The 19,623-nt window shown below is 36.2% G+C and overlaps 5 protein-coding genes and 1 pseudogene across 8 annotated transcripts; 4 read left to right on the top strand and 2 right to left on the bottom strand.

The window, feature by feature from the left end:
* Positions 1 to 6,606: 6,606 nt before the first annotated feature.
* LOC106412934 (protein 108) lies at positions 6,607 to 6,903 on the top strand. Its single transcript, XM_013853802.1, has one exon. The coding sequence runs from the start codon at positions 6,607 to 6,609 to the stop codon at positions 6,901 to 6,903; it is 297 nt and encodes a 98-aa protein (XP_013709256.1).
* A 225-nt stretch (positions 6,904 to 7,128) lies between these two features.
* On the bottom strand, positions 7,129 to 7,957 carry LOC111204386 (3-hexulose-6-phosphate isomerase-like). Its single transcript, XM_022698943.2, has one exon. The coding sequence runs from the start codon at positions 7,919 to 7,921 to the stop codon at positions 7,307 to 7,309; it is 615 nt and encodes a 204-aa protein (XP_022554664.1). The 5' UTR covers positions 7,922 to 7,957; the 3' UTR covers positions 7,129 to 7,306.
* Positions 7,958 to 8,074: 117 nt separating this feature from the next.
* On the bottom strand, positions 8,075 to 9,929 carry LOC111204381 (protein phosphatase inhibitor 2). Of its 4 annotated transcripts, none has more exons than XM_048752371.1 (5): positions 9,713 to 9,770; positions 9,355 to 9,411; positions 8,829 to 8,946; positions 8,541 to 8,706; positions 8,075 to 8,455 (listed from the first exon to the last, which is right to left on the bottom strand). In XM_048752371.1, exons 2-5 carry the CDS (start codon positions 9,357 to 9,359, stop codon positions 8,235 to 8,237), a joined length of 510 nt encoding a protein of 169 aa, XP_048608328.1. In that variant the 5' UTR covers positions 9,360 to 9,411; positions 9,713 to 9,770; the 3' UTR covers positions 8,075 to 8,234. The 4 variants fall into 4 exon arrangements, with proteins under 4 accessions (XP_048608328.1, XP_048608327.1, XP_022554650.2 ...); XM_048752370.1 differs by having other exon boundaries at positions 8,541 to 8,705; positions 8,816 to 8,946; positions 9,713 to 9,759; XM_022698929.2 differs by lacking the exon at positions 9,355 to 9,411 and having other exon boundaries at positions 8,541 to 8,705; positions 8,816 to 8,946; positions 9,713 to 9,929.
* Positions 9,930 to 9,945: 16 nt separating this feature from the next.
* On the top strand, positions 9,946 to 11,665 carry LOC106413774 (ADP-ribosylation factor-related protein 1). The gene is made up of 7 exons (XM_013854516.3): positions 9,946 to 10,071; positions 10,447 to 10,553; positions 10,628 to 10,768; positions 10,881 to 10,989; positions 11,059 to 11,120; positions 11,203 to 11,306; positions 11,393 to 11,665. The coding sequence occupies exons 2-7, from the start codon at positions 10,461 to 10,463 to the stop codon at positions 11,499 to 11,501; spliced, it is 618 nt and encodes a 205-aa protein (XP_013709970.1). The 5' UTR covers positions 9,946 to 10,071; positions 10,447 to 10,460; the 3' UTR covers positions 11,502 to 11,665.
* A 944-nt stretch (positions 11,666 to 12,609) lies between these two features.
* On the top strand, positions 12,610 to 14,320 carry LOC111203924 (annotated as a pseudogene).
* A 3,704-nt stretch (positions 14,321 to 18,024) lies between these two features.
* On the top strand, positions 18,025 to 19,602 carry LOC106387962 (transcription factor LAF1-like). Its single transcript, XM_013827907.3, has 3 exons — positions 18,025 to 18,405; positions 18,502 to 18,631; positions 18,813 to 19,602. The coding sequence occupies exons 1-3, from the start codon at positions 18,264 to 18,266 to the stop codon at positions 19,342 to 19,344; spliced, it is 804 nt and encodes a 267-aa protein (XP_013683361.2). The 5' UTR covers positions 18,025 to 18,263; the 3' UTR covers positions 19,345 to 19,602.
* The last annotated feature ends 21 nt before the right edge of the window (positions 19,603 to 19,623 follow it).

The following is a 19,623-nucleotide window of genomic DNA, read 5'->3' as shown; positions in this document are numbered from 1 at the left end:
CAGTAGCAGGCATTTCTGATTATCAAACGATGAGAGTGAAAGGAATTCATGGAAAACGTTCATTATTCATTCTCATTGACTCTGGTTCAACTCATAATTTCATGGATGCATTGGTAGCTGAGAAGTTGGGTTGTGAGTTGAAGCCAACTGGTATTTCGAGAGTTGCAGTGGCTGATGGTAGGAAGTTGGGAGTGAGTAATAAGATTGATGACTTTCAATGGAATTTTCAGAGTATCTCTTTCAAAGCTGATTTTATGGTCATACCTTTGGGAGGTTGTGATATGGTTCTTGGAGTTCAGTGGTTACAACAATGGGGACCTATCACGTGGGACTTTCAGAATCTGACAATGCAGTTTAAGATGGGGAGGAAGGGCGTTTTGTTACATGGGATTAAAGATGGTTCTGTTCGAGAAGTGAAGTCAGCTAAGCTGAACAGATTGAGAGAATCCGAGGTTCAGTTAGCAATGATATCGGTGCAGCGAATTGATACTGAATTACAAGCGTCTGCATACACTATGGAGATGCAGAATACCAACACAGAGAAATTATATCCTGGTATTTCAAACGCTTTACAAGAGTTTCAAGATATTTTTGAGGAACCAAAAGCTCTACCTCCTTTTCGCAAGAATCATGACCATAAGATACCACTGCTGGAAGGGTCTAATCCGATTAATCAGCGGCCATACCGGTATGCAGTGTATCAGAAAAATGAAATAGACAAGCTGGTTCAAGAGTTATTGGATGCAGGGACTATTCAACCTAGTTCAAGCTCATATGCTTCTCCTGTGGTTTTGGTTAAGAAGAAGGATGGGTCTTGGAGGTTATGTGTTGATTACCGTGGCCTGAATGGGATGACAGTGAAGGATCGTTTTCCTATTCCGTTAATAGCAGATTTAATGGATGAACTGGGAGGATCAAAGGTGTATTCCAAGATTGACTTACGTGCAGGCTACCATCAAGTGAGGATGAACACATATGATATTCATAAAACTGCTTTTAAAACTCACAGTGGCCATTATGAATATCTTGTAATGCCTTTTGGTCTCACAAATGCACCTGCTACATTCCAAGGTCTAATGAACACAGTGTTTAAAAGTCTCTTAAGGAAGTGTGTTTTGATCTTCTTTGATGATATATTGGTGTATAGTTCATCAATGGAAGAGCATGAAGAGCATTTGAAAAGCGTTTTTGCATTGATGAGAAGTAACAAGCTCTTTGCGAAGATGAGTAAATGCGCCTTTGCCACTGACAGAGTTGAGTATTTGGGGCATTACATACAGGCAGAAGGAATTTCAACTGATCCTAATAAGATCAAGGCTGTTGCAGAGTGGGCTATTCCGGTATCTTTGAAGCAATTACGGGGGTTTCTCGGTCTAGCAGGGTATTACAGAAGCTATGTCAAGAGTTTTGGTATTATTGCTAGACCCTTAACAGCTTTGACCAAGAAGGATTGTTTTGGATGGTCGGAAGAAGCAACAGAAGCTTTCAATAATTTGAAACGAGCTCTGTGCGAAGCTCCAGTGTTAGCGCTGCCTCGTTTTGACTTACCCTTCGTTGTTGAAACTGATGCGTGTGGAGAGGGTATAGGTGCGGTGCTAATGCAAGAAGGCCACCCTATTGCTTACATCAGTCGTCATCTTAAGGGTAAGCAACTGCATCTTTCTATCTATGAGAAAGAACTTTTGGCAGTGGTGTTTGCAGTTCAAAAATGGCGTCATTATCTTCTTACTGGTCATTTTATAATCAAAACGGATCAGCGTAGTTTGAAGTACTTGCTTGAACAGAGATTGAATACTCCTATTCAGCAACAATGGCTGCCAAAACTCTTGGAATTTGACTATGAGATCCAGTATAAACAGGGTAAAGAGAACCTTGTTGCTGATGCTTTATCAAGGAAGGAAGGTTCTGAAGTGTTGCACATGGCAATGACTGTTTTGGAGTGTGATTTGATGTTACAGATTCAACAAAATTATGATTCTGATCCAACAACAAAGGAGATTATTGAAGCGTTGAAGTTGAGTCCGAGAAGTAAAAAACACTTTACATGGTCTCAAGAGATATTAAGGAGGAAGAGTAAGCTGGTTGTGCCGAATAATACTATTCTGCGTAACAAGATCTTAGATTGGATGCATAGTTCTTGCGGTGGAGGTCATTCCGGACGTGAAGTTACGAGACAGAGAGTGAAAGGTCTGTTTTATTGGAAAGGCATGACCACAGATATTCAAGCTTTCATACGCAGCTGTGAGGTTTGTCAAAGATGCAAGTATGACACTGCAGCTTATCCTGGTCTGATCCAACCTTTACCAATTCCTGAGTTGATTTGGACAGACATTTCCATGGATTTTATCGATGGATTACCTTCTTCTGCGGGTAAAACAGTGATTTTGGTGGTGGTTGACAGGTTATCTAAGGCCGCTCACTTCATTGCTCTCTCTCATCCGTATACTGCAGCATCAGTGGCTCAAGCTTTTCTCAACAATGTGTTCAAGTTACACGGCTTCCCAAGATCTATTGTCAGCGATCGTGATGCAGTTTTCTTAAGTGATTTTTGGAAAGAGCTGTTTGCTTTGCAGGGTGTAGCACTGAATTACTCAAGTGCGTACCATCCTCAGAGTGATGGACAATCTGAGGTGGTTAATCGCTGCTTGGAGACATATTTGAGGTGCATGTGTAGTGATGAGCCACATCTTTGGAGTCGGTGGTTGCCTCTAGCTGAGTTTTGGTACAACACGAACTATCACACAGCTATTCAGATGTCTCCTTTTGAAGCTGTGTATGGTCAAGCTCCTCCACAACACTTACCTTATCTACCTGGAGAGACTAAAGTGGCAGTGGTAGCTCGGTCGTTGGAAGAAAGGGAGAAGATGTTATTGGTCTTGAAGTTTCATCTCTTGAGAGCTCAGCATCGTATGCAACAGGTTGCTAATGATCATCGCACTGACAGGTCTTTCAATGTTGGTGATTATGTCTTTGTGAAGTTGCAACCTTACAGGCAAAACTCCGTAGTTCACCGAAGTAATCAGAAGCTAGCACCAAAATATTATGGGCCTTATGAGATCATTGATCGTTGTGGGAAGGTTGCTTACAAGTTGAGGCTTCCGGAGTCTTCTCAAGTCCATCCGGTTTTTCATGTTTCACAACTTAAGATAGTGGTGGGGGATGTCCATACTTCAACGGCTTTGCCTTCTCTTAACAATGAGTTGTTGGTTAAGGAACCGGAGTTTATCATTGAGAGGAAAATGGTTAAAAGGCAGAACAAACCTGCAACGATGGTTTTGGTGAAATGGAAGAATAGACCTGCAGAGGATTCAACGTGGGAGCTTTTGTATGATCTGGAGAAGCGCTTTCCTGATACAAACCTTGTGGACAAGGTTGTCTAAACAGGGAGGATTTGATACAGATATTCAAGTGGTGCGGGACACGTCATCAGCCACGTCAGAAGAGAGAGAGGACGCAAGAAGAAGTTTGTTACGATTTCAATTAAAAAGAGAGGGACGCTTTCATTTTCATTCATTGGAGTAGTATGAACATTTTATTTTCTTTTCTTTTCTACTTTCCTGGAAAATCCAGTGATTGAGTCGCTAGTCTGACTAGTTGCTTAACATTGTATTTCTTGAATCGGTGTTTCCTGAACATTGGATTCTTCTTTCCTATTCATAAATACAAATACAAATTACTCTATCACGTCCAATTTCGGAGAAGATCAATTAGTCCTTAAGAAACGAATGTTCTATTTGCAGGAGAGTTTTTTTCAACTGCTCAGCTACATGTCTTTACATGATTTCTACTTTAGACTCAGTTTTGCTTCAAAAGTTTATTTCTTTCACGCCTATTTTAATCAATTGTAACTTAAAGAAAATACCATGAAAGCTGGTTAAGATGAGCTTTTTTCAACTGCTCAGCTACATGTCTTTGCATGCTTCTACTTTAGACTCAGTATTGCTTCAAAAGTTTCTTTTCTTTCACGCCTATTTTAATCAATTGTAACTTAAAGAAAACACCATGAAAGCTGGTTAGGATGTGTTAAAGACATTAGACATACCACGTCGTATACTTTTACATATAATCTGATATTGTTTTCTGTTTCAACTTTTTACTAGCTGCAAAATACTAATCTCCTGCCAATTCTCATCTTTGTTTCATAAACCACACTACTAAAAAGTTCTTTCACCGTCTCTTATTAGTGAATATTGTATGCATCTGAATATATCTATGTATACATTCTCTAAAAGAATGCATTCCTAATAATTTGGCAATTTCTCCGTATTTAAATCAATTAACTAGATTTGGACCCGCCCTTTAAAGGACGGGTATATTTTTGTTTTAATTTTTCTTTATTAATTCAAGAAATTTAATTTTTTAGATACAATTGGAAAAAAATAATCATAATCTAAAATAAGTTTGTAGCTACAAATTTTTTGTACAAAAACATGTAAAAGCTGCAACGGTAATCCAAATGCTTAAAATACTGGAGATATTTGAAATGTTTATTGGGGGTTTAACCAAAGATTTAAACAAAAGTAATTTTATGTTAAATTTAGGTATTTGTTCATGTATTATAAAATTTATATGTCATTTGTTGTTTTTATTTTTGAATTTGGAAAATTATAAGGTATATTTTAGTTTATAGAATTTTATATGATTTAAACAGATAGTCAAAGCCAGACTAAACTCGTAAAAATATGAACTGAAACAAAATTTATAAATATCTACATGAGATTTAATCACTACTTCCAAAAATTTGAAATATGAATAGAATTAAACCAAAATCTCATCACATAATTAAACTTCATATTTCATTATTAATAAATATTACAATATCACCAACTTAAAAGATCTAGCAGTCGACTATATATTTAAGCGGATAAAAATAAGGATGATCATGTTTTAATAACATAAACTATATTTTGACCCGAACTTGAAAGCACATGATATTTTATGTAAAACTTCATTAATAATTTTACAAATTTATGTTAATTTGTAAGGATTTTGTCTATTTAAAATATTTTTGTATTTAAATCAGCGGTCTTAAATCCAATTCGGATCTATGGTTGAACCTATAAATCCAGTGATTCAATATGTAATCCGGTTTAGATTTTAAGAAATATCCATCAATTAAAAACTTGATAACCTGCAAAAACCGCTAAAACCAGAGGCTGCATGTTGAACTTATGGATGATCGATATATAATCCAATTTTGTTTAAATTGTTGTTTTTAAATTTTAAAATTTAATTTCAATGTTTGAATTAGATATTTAAATAATTAATACTTTTGATATTATTATTTTTATTATATGTCGTAACTCTAACTTGTTATAAAAATTGTTTAAATTATATTTTTATGTGAAATGAAAAATAAATAATTTAAATTTTTAAATTTTCCTATGTTTTTAAACACAGATTTTTCTTTTATTTTTAATATTGATATATTTATAATTATATGTTAAAATAAATTAAATTACTGACATAGTTATCCACGGTCAATTAATAACCCAATGACCGAAAAGTAATGATATCTTGAATTGCTTGAATGGGTTTGGAGAATGGAGAGTGGAACATGTGGAACCAGATAGCAACAGAGCTGCTTCTTTAATCGCTTCAAGTGTTACTAAGGAACACCGCTATCAATCTTTTGTTGCGTCAGGAGGCCCCTCTTGGTTACAAGCGCTTTTAAATCAAGAAGCTGTAGTACCTCCACAATAAGGAGCTTCTTGTCCCCGTGGAAAAGCTCTGGCATGCTGTAATGCCTACTGGTGGTTTTCTTTTTCCTTATTTCGTATATCATGTTTTATGGCGTTTTCTTTTAGCTCATTGAAACCTTTGTTCTCACTTTGTGGCTTGCTTTGGTTTGAGATTTTTGCTCAAACTTTGATTGAATGAATCCAGCGTTAAGAAAAAAAAAAGTCAGTGTTTAAAACATTAATTAAACCTTAGTTCATTCCCATTAATTTGTATGGTGAAAATAATATTTATTAAAGTATTGTATCAATATTATTGTTTCCAAATGACATAATTTTTATTTATTGGACTTTGTATGGTAGTCGACAGTTTGTAATACCGAAAGTAGTGGATCACTAATATTTTGGAATTAAAGGATGACTTTACAAAATATGCATACATTTTAGAAGTAGTTACAAAATTATTTTATTAGTGAGAGTATTCACTGAAACTGAATTTATTTTATGTATCCGAAAAAATAAAAGTATTCACCTGATATTCATAACCTTATATTACGTATTTGACAGAATTGGATCCGAAAATTTTGGAACAAAAATGGAAGTTACAAAATTTGGACTAAACATATATCAGCCGTTTCTAATTTAATAGAATAGATATATCATAAAAATATTCAGGAATCACAAACATGCATATTCTCTACACTCTCCTGCACACACACTGACACACACAAAACTGCACCTTAACGTGAGCTCTCTCGTTAGGTAGCTCACGAATTCTGAACATAAACCCTCATCACCATATATCATTCTTTGAACCCTCCTCGATTCTATATAAACATAAGTAAACCCCTAACCCACTAAATAGATCTAATATACAACAATCTAACTCTTAATATATTTCATAATACATAAAAAGATATAGAAGAAGATGGCATCATCCTCCAGCTCTTCCAAGTCTTCATTGGCCATGATCATGAAGGTGGCCGCGCTGGCCGTGGCACTGGTTTTGGTGGCGACTGAGGTGGACGGACAGAGCTGCAATAGGCACTTGAGTGGACTGAACGTGTGTGGTGAGTTTGTCGTTCCTGGAGCCGACAAGACGAACCCGAGTGCCGAGTGTTGCAGCGCTCTCGAGGCAGTGCCGAGCGAATGCCTTTGCAACACGATGCGCATTGCCTCTAGGCTCCCCACTCGCTGCAGCATCCCTACACTCTCGTGCAGCTGATGATATGGACGTTATTATATATATCTATGTAAGATCACATATACTATAACGTCTAAAACACTAATTTCTCTTTATGTATCTAACCACTAGCTCTCGATTTTGTCTACTTACAGGAGAAGCATGGGAAGAGATCATGGAGATAAGATATTTAAGAATAAAGACTCTTGAGTTTGAGCTGTAGTTTTTTTTTTTTTTTTTTATGTTTGCCGCTTAAAAACCAATGCGTTTGGAATAAAAAGATGAATAATATTGAAGCGAAATTATAAATTATTCGAATGGTTGATAAATGAATTCTTCGGGCAGCGAGCATTTCTCAACCGGAATGCCGAAACAACTCGTGGCATATAATACAAACAAAACAGCAAGCATTTACACACTGAAACGCGAAAACAACGCAACGTTGCTACTCCAGATTGGTGTGACGACACCGTTTTGACTCAGGGGACTCGCCCAAAACCTCACCCAGTTTGTAAACAACCATCTCGAACAACACGAACAACGCTCCTTCGTACACACTCCCCATCGGCAACAACGGCCTCTCTCCCTTCTCCGTCGCACCTCCACCGTCACTCGCCATCGTCTGCGCCGGGACATAACAAACATCCGTCGCGTGTTTCACACAAGAACCAGTCTCCGGCTGCGCGGTGATGAGCACAACCTTAGCGCCGGCAGCTTTCGCGACGGAGCAAATCGCGTCGACGGTGGAGAATCCTCCGGGACCGGCGGAGGCGATGAGGAGATCGGGAGACGAGATCGGAGGCGTGGTCATGTCGGAGACCAAGTGAGAGGAGAGGCCGAGGTGGAAGAGACGCATCGCGAAGGCTTTGAGCATGAGGCCTTCGCGTCCAACGCCGTGGAGGAAGACGCGAGCGCCGCGGCGGGAGACTCCGGCGAGCTCCGTCACGAGGAGATCCAAAGGCGGTGGGTGTGGATCGGTAGGGTTAGAGAAGACGGAGGAGATCTGGTTGCAGATTTGAGAGGATAGTCTCGACATTTCGTGGCGTTTCTCGTTCGCCATTGATGCGTGGAAAGATCAAGTTCGAGTGATGATGATATTATATGAACTTCATTCGTGCAATATGAACCACATTTATACAGCTTTGTCAAAACGACGACGCATAGAGAAAACTTTTTTTTTTTTTTCGTTACTGCTGAATAAAAGAAGAGCGACTGACTGTAAGCAGTTGCATTAAAATGTTGGTGTAACAATATAACACAGTGTTTCAGAATCTTAACTTTTTTTTCTTGTTCCTTTTCGTTTTAAAAAAGGTTTAAATAGAGAGCTCTATAAAACCTGGACAAGAGTAGTACACATTTGATTGAACAGATGTTTATGAAGATGACTTCTCCGCTGCTTCTACCTCTTTGGTAACGCCGCCTTCGCTGTGTGGTGAGGTTGTTGTCTCTGCTTTTTTACTAGCGTCATCATCCTCGTCCTCTTCTTCTTCTTCGTAGAAGGACCCTAGGGACCTCAGTTCCTTCACCTTGTGGAACTCATCGTAATGTACTCTTCTGAGTTCACTGAACCTCTCATTTTTCTCACCTTCCAAACCTGTGTGTTTTTGCATAAAAACAGAAACATGAGATCAAACAAAAGAATATGAAAGTTAATGTTTGTTTGGCTTTGAGAGGAGGACCTTCATCATCTAATGGATCTGCTTCTTCATCCTCAGCCGAGCTCCAGCCGCCACCACCAGAACCAGACCCCTGGCTAGTAAACCTAGCATTCTTCAGTTCTTCTGCACGTTGCATATCATCAACGCATTCGTCAAACGATCTTCCTCCTCTTGGAGATAGAGAACCTGGTACAATTAAGAAAAAAAAAAGTATGTCTGAAATACGCACGTTCATAAGTGTTTCATAAGCTCTGCGCAAACACAAACAGAAACCAACTAAAAGTAAATAGACAAACCATCATCATCATAATCATCATCATCATGAATCATGGGGTGGTAAGGAGTCTTTGGCTCAGTGATCTTCTGCCTAACAGGCTTGTTAGATTCAATCTCCACAATATTAGCTTCATCCCATTGTACACGCCCCCTGCCACCAAAAAAAAAAAAAACTAGCATCTTTAATGTGACACCAAGAGACACTAGTAATTAGCGACAGGCAAACTGATAGAAACAACCCCATGAGAACAAAAACTACATTATCTGAGCCTTTAACTAACACACAATAAACTCACATAACCTTACAGCAAACCAATTCTGCTGGGAATATGAAAAATGCATTAACAACTAGACCTCACTCTTCCAATTTCCTTTTTTTTTTAAGATCTATTTTATGCTTCCAGTCCATGTATGGCCATAGAAGGATTAGAACTTCATGTCTATAGATATCTATCCATCAACAAAACTAACAGAAGCTCATTGCCCCGGAAGCTAATCATATTGTAAAAGCTTATGCTAGGTAACGGTCTGATGCTACGGTCCAAGTATAGAAATATACTTCATGTTCGGCTGCTTGTATTCTATTTCCGCCTAATTGAGCGCAAAATCTGCTTAACTTTCCAGAGAAACATGCACAAAAAAAATAAAAAGGAGCAACTCAAATCATAAACCTCTAAAAGACAAAGAAGCAGCTCGGTCACACCAAGTGTTACATAACCAACTACATCATTTTAAAAAACATGGGCAATCGAAAGGAATTGAGAACAAGGAAGCATCTAGTTGAGCAAACCTATAAGCAAATTCAACAAAGTAACATGAGTAAGAAGCCCTAACCCATATTTGAGAAATCGAGCTAATCAATCGATGGATTGAGTATCAAATATTCTCCGAAAGTAAGTAAGCCGACGAACACTTACTTCTTTGGATCAGTCATCTTCTTCAATCTCCAGTTAACTTTTTTTTTTTTTTTTCCTCGATCGGTAGCTCGCAGACTGGGGTTTTGGGATTTCTCGAATTTACCCCCTCCAGCGTTACGAAGCCGTCCCTTTGTTTGACTTTGACTTTGACTGCGATGGCATTTAGATCTCGCCATGTGGATCCTTATTGACACGTGTCGGGATCTAACGCATAAGGGTAGTTTTGGAATTTGGCATTTTGAGGAATGAAGGGGACGATTGGATCGAATCGAAGAAGAAGACCGACAACAACAGAGTTGAGTGCAAAAACGATTCTTCACAACTTGCAAAAGGATCTTTGATTTTTCTTCTTCAGAACCGTAAGAATCTTCATCCTGATTTTTTTTATTTTATCAATTTCTGTAGATTGTATTTTAATATAGATCTTCGCTCACTATGATATTTGATCTTAAATGTTGTGTGAATGCGAATGTGGTGATTCACTGTTTTTGATCTCTATATAGCATTCTGTGATCTCTACTTTATCTTTGTTGATGATATTGGAGATTTGGAGTGTGATCCAAATTGGTTTTGGTGATTTGATGTTAATGTGGTATGACTCGGTGAATATATGATATTTGCATTGTGGAAATTAGATCCGGGAATGTATTTTATCTTGTGATAATCCTATTACTTGTTGATTCTTCTGTTATGCTTAAGTAACTAAGCTACACTCTTATTTTTTTTTTGTTTAGGGTTGGAGGAAGTGATGTTTTCACTGATGCATGGACTGTGGAGTTACATGTTCAGCAAGACTGAGTTCCATGTCCTCATTCTTGGTATCGACAAAGCTGGCAAGACGGTACCGTTTTTTTTCTACTTTAATCAAAAAGTTCAAGATTCATCTCTAATGTACGTTGCTCGTAATTTTATTAGACGTTCTTGGAGAAGTTGAAGACGATCTACTCAATCTCTGAAGGTCTTCCACATGATCGAATTGTTCCCACTGTTGGCCTTAACATTGGTCGTATTGAAGTCTCTAATGCCAAAATTGTGTTTTGGGACCTCGGCGGTCAGGTAATAACAGTCCCAAGCTTTATCTCTTCCCTTCCCTAATATTGTAGATTATTTATCAAAAAGGATTAGTCTTTGCAGTCAAATAAGTATGTATTTGATTATCTAATGGCAGCCTGGTTTGCGCTCGATATGGGAGAAGTATTATGAAGAAGCACACGCATTGATATATTTGATCGATGCGGCTTGCCCTTCCCGCTTTGAAGAGTCTAAATCTGCTCTAGGTAAAGTTTAAGTTGACCTCCAAACAAGCATTTATGAAGCTAAAAATATATGAATTTGCATTCAACCAGAAAAAGCTCTGCGGCATGAGGATTTGCAAGGAGCGCCTCTTTTGATATTGGCAAACAAGCAAGTAGGGATATTGCATTGTCTTCATTTGTTATATTAAGTTCTCCAGAGATATGCTGTTGTTTCTGATAAGTCTTGAATCTTAGGATCTCTCAAATGCTGTTTCGGCTGAGGAACTGGATCGATATTTGGATCTGAAGAAACTGGACGAAAGGGTGTACATGTTTGAACCAGTTTCTGGATATGATGGGTAAGTAATAATCACAGGAATGTTGTAAGCTTCAATAGTAAATGATTGAAGCAGTGAGGGAACTTTTAAATGTTTTTGTGGAGCAGAAGAGGAATCAAGGAAAGTGTAGAATGGCTGGTGGGTGTGATGGAGAGAAGCAAAAGAACCGAAACACTGAGAGCTCGTACCGGATATGTTCCTGTCCCATCTTCCTAGACATTGGAGAGATTCTCAAACCATTTTGTAGATAAAAGAAACAGACCAGAATGTTGCATTTTTTTGGGTTGTTGCATGATGAGTAGGTGTAGCAATCTTCTTTAAATTTGTTTTTTTTTTGTCACGCACTCATGTCATTCATCGATTTTTTTTCATCTGCACTACTACATGAAATAACCAATAAGAAACAGACGTTTTTAATAATTAAAAGAAAAACACTAAATATCATTACGTCATTCCGAGCTAGCAGGTCTGCTTTGCTTTGTTACCTGAGACTAAATTGTGGGAAGAACTCACTTAACCTGCCAACTTGCTTATCCTAGATGAAAAAATTAGTTTCATATGGGCCGAATATGCCATCTATCTGTCATATAATAAACTATATATATTAAGGATAAAGTCTGGAGTCTCAGAAAATATATTGGAATCGTCAAAACTAAGCCAAACATGCACCAATATATCAAAGCACATGTAGTTATTCTATCGCATTAGCATTCTCTAAATGTAATGGACCGTCGATCGACGTGTACTTTTTGCATTCGCTTTCTTTGTCTTCACCAATAATTGAAAACAAGACATAAAATAAAGAGGCTACAAAATGAACCACGTAGGAGTTGAGATCTACAACGACCAAACTAATCGTTAAAGAGAGAGGTTTCAAAACTTGAGGTTCATATTGTACCAACGCTAACGTAAAACCTAATCTCGTGTTTTCATTTCTTCCTTCTTTAATGCGATTTCTACTTGAACCCAAAAATGTAAATAACATTAGCTCACTTTTATTCATTTTCTTAGATGAGGAAAACATTACTGCAATTTAAAAAGTACATCCCATACTACCTTATCCCGTTCTCTTACATGAGGAATCGAAATTAAGGTATTTTACTCTAAAGCATACTAATGTAAACTAAACATACTGTAACCATTACACATTATTCAGTGATCTTCGAGTGGTTGTTTAGCCATGTGTGCATGCCTGCATGGTCATATTTTGATAGATTATCCAGGTTTTTAGCATTATTCGGATGATAAATAATTTTTTGTAATAAATGCAGATAATTTGCATATACCCCACGTAATTTTCCTAATTAATATTCTTTTTTTTTTGACAGCTCCTAATTAATATTCTAGCTGGAAGCATTGGGAGAACAACAAGCACAAATGACGTGAAGTCGTGAATCATGAATGCGTTTCTATTTCAAAACCACACAAAATAAAGTTCCACGTATCGTGAATTTAGCAAAAAAAAATTTTTTGCTAAATCAAAAAAATACTATGAGTCTGACACTATATATATGGTTTCGTCTTCGCTATATATGTATGATATGCTAACATTAAATCCAATATATAGAACACATTTTTATTCAGGTAAATAATCAAACCCCACTCCATATCTTATAAGTCACACCACATGCACAAGATGTATGTATATGTTAAATAGATACGTGTGTACTTAACTTAAACGAGTCGTAACACATCCATGGAGGCGTTGCTCTGCTCCGAGATACTCAACAACAACATCAGAAGATCCTCTTCTTCTTCTTCTTCTTCATCATATACATGGCCAATAAGCATGCATGATATCCTCCTCTTCATCTCCCACAACCATGGACAGAGACAACAACATTCCTAGATTCGACTGGGATCTCTCCTTCTCCGCCGTCGTGTCCTCCCCTTCCACTGGAACCGACGCTATCGGAGCCATCGAGTTCGACCCGAGCGGAGAAATCTTGGCCACAGGAGGGATCGCAAGAAAGATCAGAATCTATCGTTTAAACTCTTTGTTAGGGACGTCACGTGATGATGATGATGATGATCACGTGGAGAGTTGTATCTGCACGCCGGCTAAGCTTAGCAGTCTCAAATGGAGACCCGACTTATCCGGTCGGGTTATCGGGTCGGGAGATTACGACGGGGTGGTCACCGAGTACGACGTGGAGAAAGGAGTGCCTGTTTTCGAGAGAGACGAGCACGGAGGGAGGAAGATTTGGAGCGTTGACTACACGCTCCGCAACGGTTCAGCTTTAGGCGCGTCTGGATCCGACGACGGAACGGTTCAAATGTGGGACCCGCGGAACGGAGGGTTGGAGGAAACGGTTAGGCCCGGAGGTGGAGCGGCTGCGATATGTTCGGTAGAGTTTGATCCGTTAGGTGGAAATTTATTAGCCGTCGGATGCGCTGATCGGAATGCTTACGTGTACGACATCAGAAGACTCGTTGACCCGATATTCGTGTTAGACGGTCATACCAAAACGGTGACGTACGCTCGTTTCATGGATCAACACACGATCGTCACGGGTTCGACCGACGGGAGCTTGAAACTGTGGGATATAGCTAACGGACAGCTCGTCGTTCGCACGTTCCGAGGGCATGTTAATAGCCGGAACTTCGTGGGGTTGTCCGTTTGGAGGCACGGTGGTTTGGTTGTGTCTGGGTCGGAGAATGATGAAGTGTTTGTGTACGATAAGAGGTGGGGAGAACCGGTTTGGGTGCGTGGGTTGGGTGGTCAAACGGACCGGTTCCGGTCTGACCGTCGGTTTGTGAGTAGTGTGTGTTGGAGACAAACTGATGAAGATTGGTGCACGCTTGTGGCTGGAGGATCTGATGGGGTTTTGGAGATTTTCTCGGGTATACGAAACTAATCAATACTATTACATATTTTCTGTTTCTTTTCCACTCATGATTTTACAATTACAAATATGTTTTGCAGTTGGTTTTATTACTTCATAAGTGTCTATAATTAACGTCTTAATGTTTTAAAAGGTTTGTAACTTATATATACATATAAAAACAAAAAACAAAAAACAAAAAAACTTATATATTGATAATTTGTTCAGTGATTGCATTTCGAATAATTGAGAAATAACACACACTAGATCTTGACCCGCATAACCGCGCAGATTTTTTTTTTCATTTATTTTTATATAAATTTTTAATATATATGTGTCTATCAATTTTTAAAACGTAATAAGTTTACAGTATATTTTTTTCATTGAATAGATTGTTTCAAACTTTCACATGTATTTGTATCTTCTTATATATATATATATTTTCGGATTATTATTTCATTATTAGAATCGTAACTATATATATAAAGATTATTAAAATATTTTTTTTATTGTCATATTCAAAGATATTGTAACATTTCATAAATTTATAAAAAATTTTTAAAATTAAACTTTTCGCTTCATAGATTTATATTATCGAGTAAATAATTAAACATTTAGTTTTTTGTTTAATTTTTAAAATAAACTATATATTTTCAAAATTGTTTTGATTGGTTTAAGGTAGTATAAAGATTAATCATTGTTAGATAATATGATTTTTGTTATTTAAAAAAAATCTTTATAATTTTAAAAGTTAACATCGACAAATATTTAAATATTTAACATATGGAGGTATAGTATTACAACATTAAATTATATATATTTAATTTATACTATCTATAAATCCAATGGATATTCATCTATTGTTTAAATCCAATTATTTATAGCCCAATAAAAATTTCTGGTATGCCAAAAATTTAAATGATAAGATTCGAGATTAAATGTAACATGTCTTTCTAGGAATAAGTTCATTAGATCCATTTTTTAAAAAATCACACATGAATCAAAGTTGTGACTTCTGTTTTAATATATAAGATTCTATAAGAACTTGAGATTCATAATGGGTAGCAACTATTTTTTCCTCTCTTAGAGCAATCTTACTGAGGATATCTACCCACAGGTTCTCGAAACATTATACAATATAAATTTAATAAATTAATAAGATGAATATTTTAAAATTATGGTAAACCCAATCCAAAACATCTTGAGATATTTTTTAGGTTTCCTGTAATTCTAAGATCCATTATTTAATTGTTATATATACACAGACAAATATTTGGGATGAGAATTCCATGGTGAAAAATTCCCAATGGAGTTTCTCTAAGCAGCATTCACGAATATAATTTGCAAATACCGTTGAATATTTACATAATATGAAAAGTTCCTCAAGTTTAAAACGATTTTCTATGCCGGCTCCTAACTCAATTAACGAGATTTCAAACAATTTTTATTTTTTGAACACAAGAGATTTCAAACAATTATGGTAGCAAAAATGACGTGCGAGCTAGCTCCTTTGATGAAATACATCTACAGAAGTGACCTTGTATTATAACTTTATCGACAACAAGAGACATGGATAGACATCGCAAATACTTGATCGTTCATACAGTTTGAATATGATATATTGATATGCATCTTGAAACTGCTACAACATAGTTCAAAATTTAAACAAGAAAAAGAAACTTTAAACATGAATAAAATTACAACAACCCATAAATCGATTAAAGAACGCCTTTCTCCACCGGTGTGACATGCAATTTTGGAAACCTTAGACCAAAGACAATTTCTCGACTGACTCTCACTTCTAACCCTAGAACCAACTATTTTTTTTTTTTACAACAAACAGTTAAGTATCACCAAGTACTTACTAGATAAGTGAATAACCTCTTAAAATTTTCCATTTTTTTTCAATTTACGCTTAGTTTCTTTTCTCTTCTGAAAGAGTGAAAACGCATGAATATTGACAAATACTAGAAACCGATTCAAAAAATAATTATCTAAATGATCATGATGATATCGTATATATATAAAACAAGTGGAGCTGTTCCAAAATTTTCACGTCGGCATTTTAGCGGTTAACTAAAAAAATTACATAAGCATTTTCAGATACTATTAGTATCTTATGTAGTTCATACATTTTTGTTACAGCTATAAGCAAAAATACAAAGTTTGGAACGAATATTAAAATTTGTGGAAACCTAATATTGTTGAATCCCGGCCCAAACTATCCATTGGGTAAAGTGGCCGGACAAAACTTTGCAACAGGCCGTGACAACAGAAGATGTCACGAGGATGGCGCCAGAGTATTATATCGTGGCCAGTAAGCTTCATATACTCAATGGCTTACTATTAGTGGCCGTCATTAGATCATCGTCTTCTATCAAATGTTCAACTTACGAAGTCTTTACACCAAAAAAAAACTTACGAAGTCTTACTTAAGGCAAATATAGATAAACAAACATGGCTTGGAGATTAATAATTAAAAAGAAAACGCGAGAGTCAGAACAAGTATGGAGGGCATTTCAATACGAAAACGTCAGCAAACCCATTTGGGTCGTGGCACATAGATATTAATAATAGTTTCCCTCAAAATGAAACCATATTTGTTAAATTGCAATGTATTCAACAACTTTCTTACAAAAATGTATAATATGTATTTAGTATAATACTACTATTTGTATTCTTTTATTTATATATATTTTTAATTTTTGTAATGTATTGTAAACTTGTATACTATTACAAGTTTTGATGCAGCAAATAGGAGGAAAGTGTTGACTCACCTACCAAGACAAAATACATAAAATATCCTAACAAACAATTATTATATATATTATTTTCTTACAAAATTACTAGGCATTTTCAAATATACATGGCCAAGTTTCTTGGCATCGCAAACGGCAAGTCCAAACTGTCTGCTCGCACTTGATAAGCTTAGCGAAGGTACACCTTTTAACATATTGATTCTTTATTTTATTTATTTTATTTTTTATTTTTTTTCAAAAAAAAAAACATATTGATTCTTTACATTCTTTAATCAGTTATTTCGTTTCCTTTCGTAATCATTGATTCGAAGCAGACAAAGTGTGTTTTGTCAGCGTTAAATTTCCCCCTCTGGACCACTTTACTCATTTATATAATTGGTCAATTTACAATTATTTTCACTTTCGCACAACAAAAGTATTGATCACTTTTACTTATTGTCAATTTTGGACACTAATCCATTTGCATTGATAGTGTTTTTGAGTTTGCTTTTGTATAAAGAGACCATGACAAGTGAAATCATCGTACTCTTTTTGTTTTCACTTTTCACAATAGGTGCTTTAGTTTTAAGTAGTTCAGATTAACTGAGGTCTTAAAGATGGCATTAGTCTCATTTTGTCAAAAACTGTGATAGTTACGTTACTAAACTTCAATGAAAACGTTAGGTGAAAACATACTGAGAAATGATTGGTTCCAAAATGGTCAAACTATTAGCAGACAATAACCAACTTGGTTAAATAATACTTAACATATTATCACCGTAACATAAATTTTCCTTGTGAGTGCAATTTTGTCAATAACTATATTTTATCAGGCATTATTGACTTTGTTAGAGAAAACAAGAAGAAGATAACAAAAGACATTTGAAAACAAAAACAAGCAAAGATTCCTTATTCTCCCTTTGTCCTAAATCTTAATTAAATACTTTAGTTTAAACCAAGTGACTTGGGTTTACAACTAATTCTTGCTTACATATTCCTCCAGACTTTTATCATGGCAGCTTCGTAGCTAACAACCTTCTATACTTACACATAACATACATATATATACACGTGTGGACACTTTATTTCATTTGATTCTGCATGGCATAAATATATGAATGTCCTGTGTCTTTATTATACGACGCAGCCCCCGGCCCATTTAACCATATCCTAAAAGTCTCTAGACTATGGTTTTCTGGTTTAATTAAAACGTTATTTGTGCGTTGGCGTTTACATCAGAAAACAAATAATGGTCTCTCTATCTATGCTTATCAAATAATTGTTTCTATAATAAAAAAATAATATAATGCTTAACTATGCTATACTCTCTCTATATGTCTCTGTCTTTCTCTCTCATTCATCATATTTACACAAGTTTTCTCTTAATTAGGACAGCTTGAGAGAGAAATCAAGATATGGGGAAGATGACCAAATCCGGAGAGAGACCAAAACAGAGACAGAGGAAAGGGTTATGGTCACCTGAAGAAGACCAGAAGCTCAAGAGTTTCATCCTCTCTCAAGGCCATGCTTGCTGGACCACTGTTCCTATATTAGCTGGTTTTTTATTCTTTATCTCTGAAATCTTTGATTAGAGTCTTAATCCTCACCATTTATTGTAATCTCAGCCCTAACTAAATGTAATTATTGTGGCAGGATTGCAAAGAAATGGAAAAAGCTGCAGATTAAGGTGGATTAACTACTTAAGGCCAGGATTAAAGAGAGGGACGTTTAGTGCAGAAGAAGAAGAGACCATCTTGATCTTACATTCTTCCTTGGGCAACAAGTAAGAAAAAAACCCTAATGAAAAACATTATTTCTTGTCTATAACTTAAACATGCAGTCATGAATCTAAATCCAGATTGTGTTATAATTTACGGCACATGAATATAGATAATTAATTACGCTACAAGTTTCACATTTTAGCAGTTTTTTTCATTTGTTTTTATAATTTTGGGTCTGATTAGGTGGTCACGAATTGCAAAGTATTTACCGGGAAGAACAGACAACGAGATTAAAAACTATTGGCACTCATATCTGAAGAAGGGATGTCTCAAATCTCAACCACCACTCAAAACTCAAAGGTCAAACCTGGCAGAATCTTCTTCTTCACCAATTTCTTGCGGAAAAAGAAATCCAGAAACCCTAGACCACGTGATCTCCTTCCAGACACTTCCAGAGAAACCTTATTCACCACCATCACAAGGAAGCAACAAAAACATGATGAACAGCAACAACATGCCTAAGCTCTTCTTCTCCGAGTGGATCACTTCTTCAGATCCTCGCGTCAACTACTCCTCCGAATTTACAGATTCATTGCATATTAATCAAACTCAAAATAGAAATGAAGACGAAGAACTGATGATGATCAAGAACAGCTACTCTTCACTTGAGGATGATGTCATGTTCCGTACAGAGTTTCAACAGCCTCATCATGAGTATGCTAATTATTATACTTCTGAGGATTTCTTCATCAACAGCGACGTAACTTACATGTAAAGGTAACGTAAATCAAGATCATATGATTGTTTGAAGAAGACAATCAAGTTACTTGCGTTACAAGGCACAATCAAGAAACCATATATGAATTCTTAGAAAACATGAACAAATAAAAGTTCTTCTGGGAAAAGCTTGTATTTTTGTTTATATCTGGTTTTAGTTATTTATTTTCACGACAATCTGTATATACAAATAGAATAATGTATTCGTATATGCCAGTGTTATTTATTTGGTTGTATCTTTTTCTTTGTCGTCCAAAGACTCTACTATTGTTTTTTT

Source organism: Brassica napus, chromosome C3 (genome assembly GCF_020379485.1).
Source record: "Brassica napus cultivar Da-Ae chromosome C3, Da-Ae, whole genome shotgun sequence".
NCBI lineage: Eukaryota > Viridiplantae > Streptophyta > Magnoliopsida > Brassicales > Brassicaceae > Brassica > Brassica napus.
Note: the sequence above shows the minus strand (reverse complement) of the source record. Positions and strands in the feature narration are given on the sequence as shown.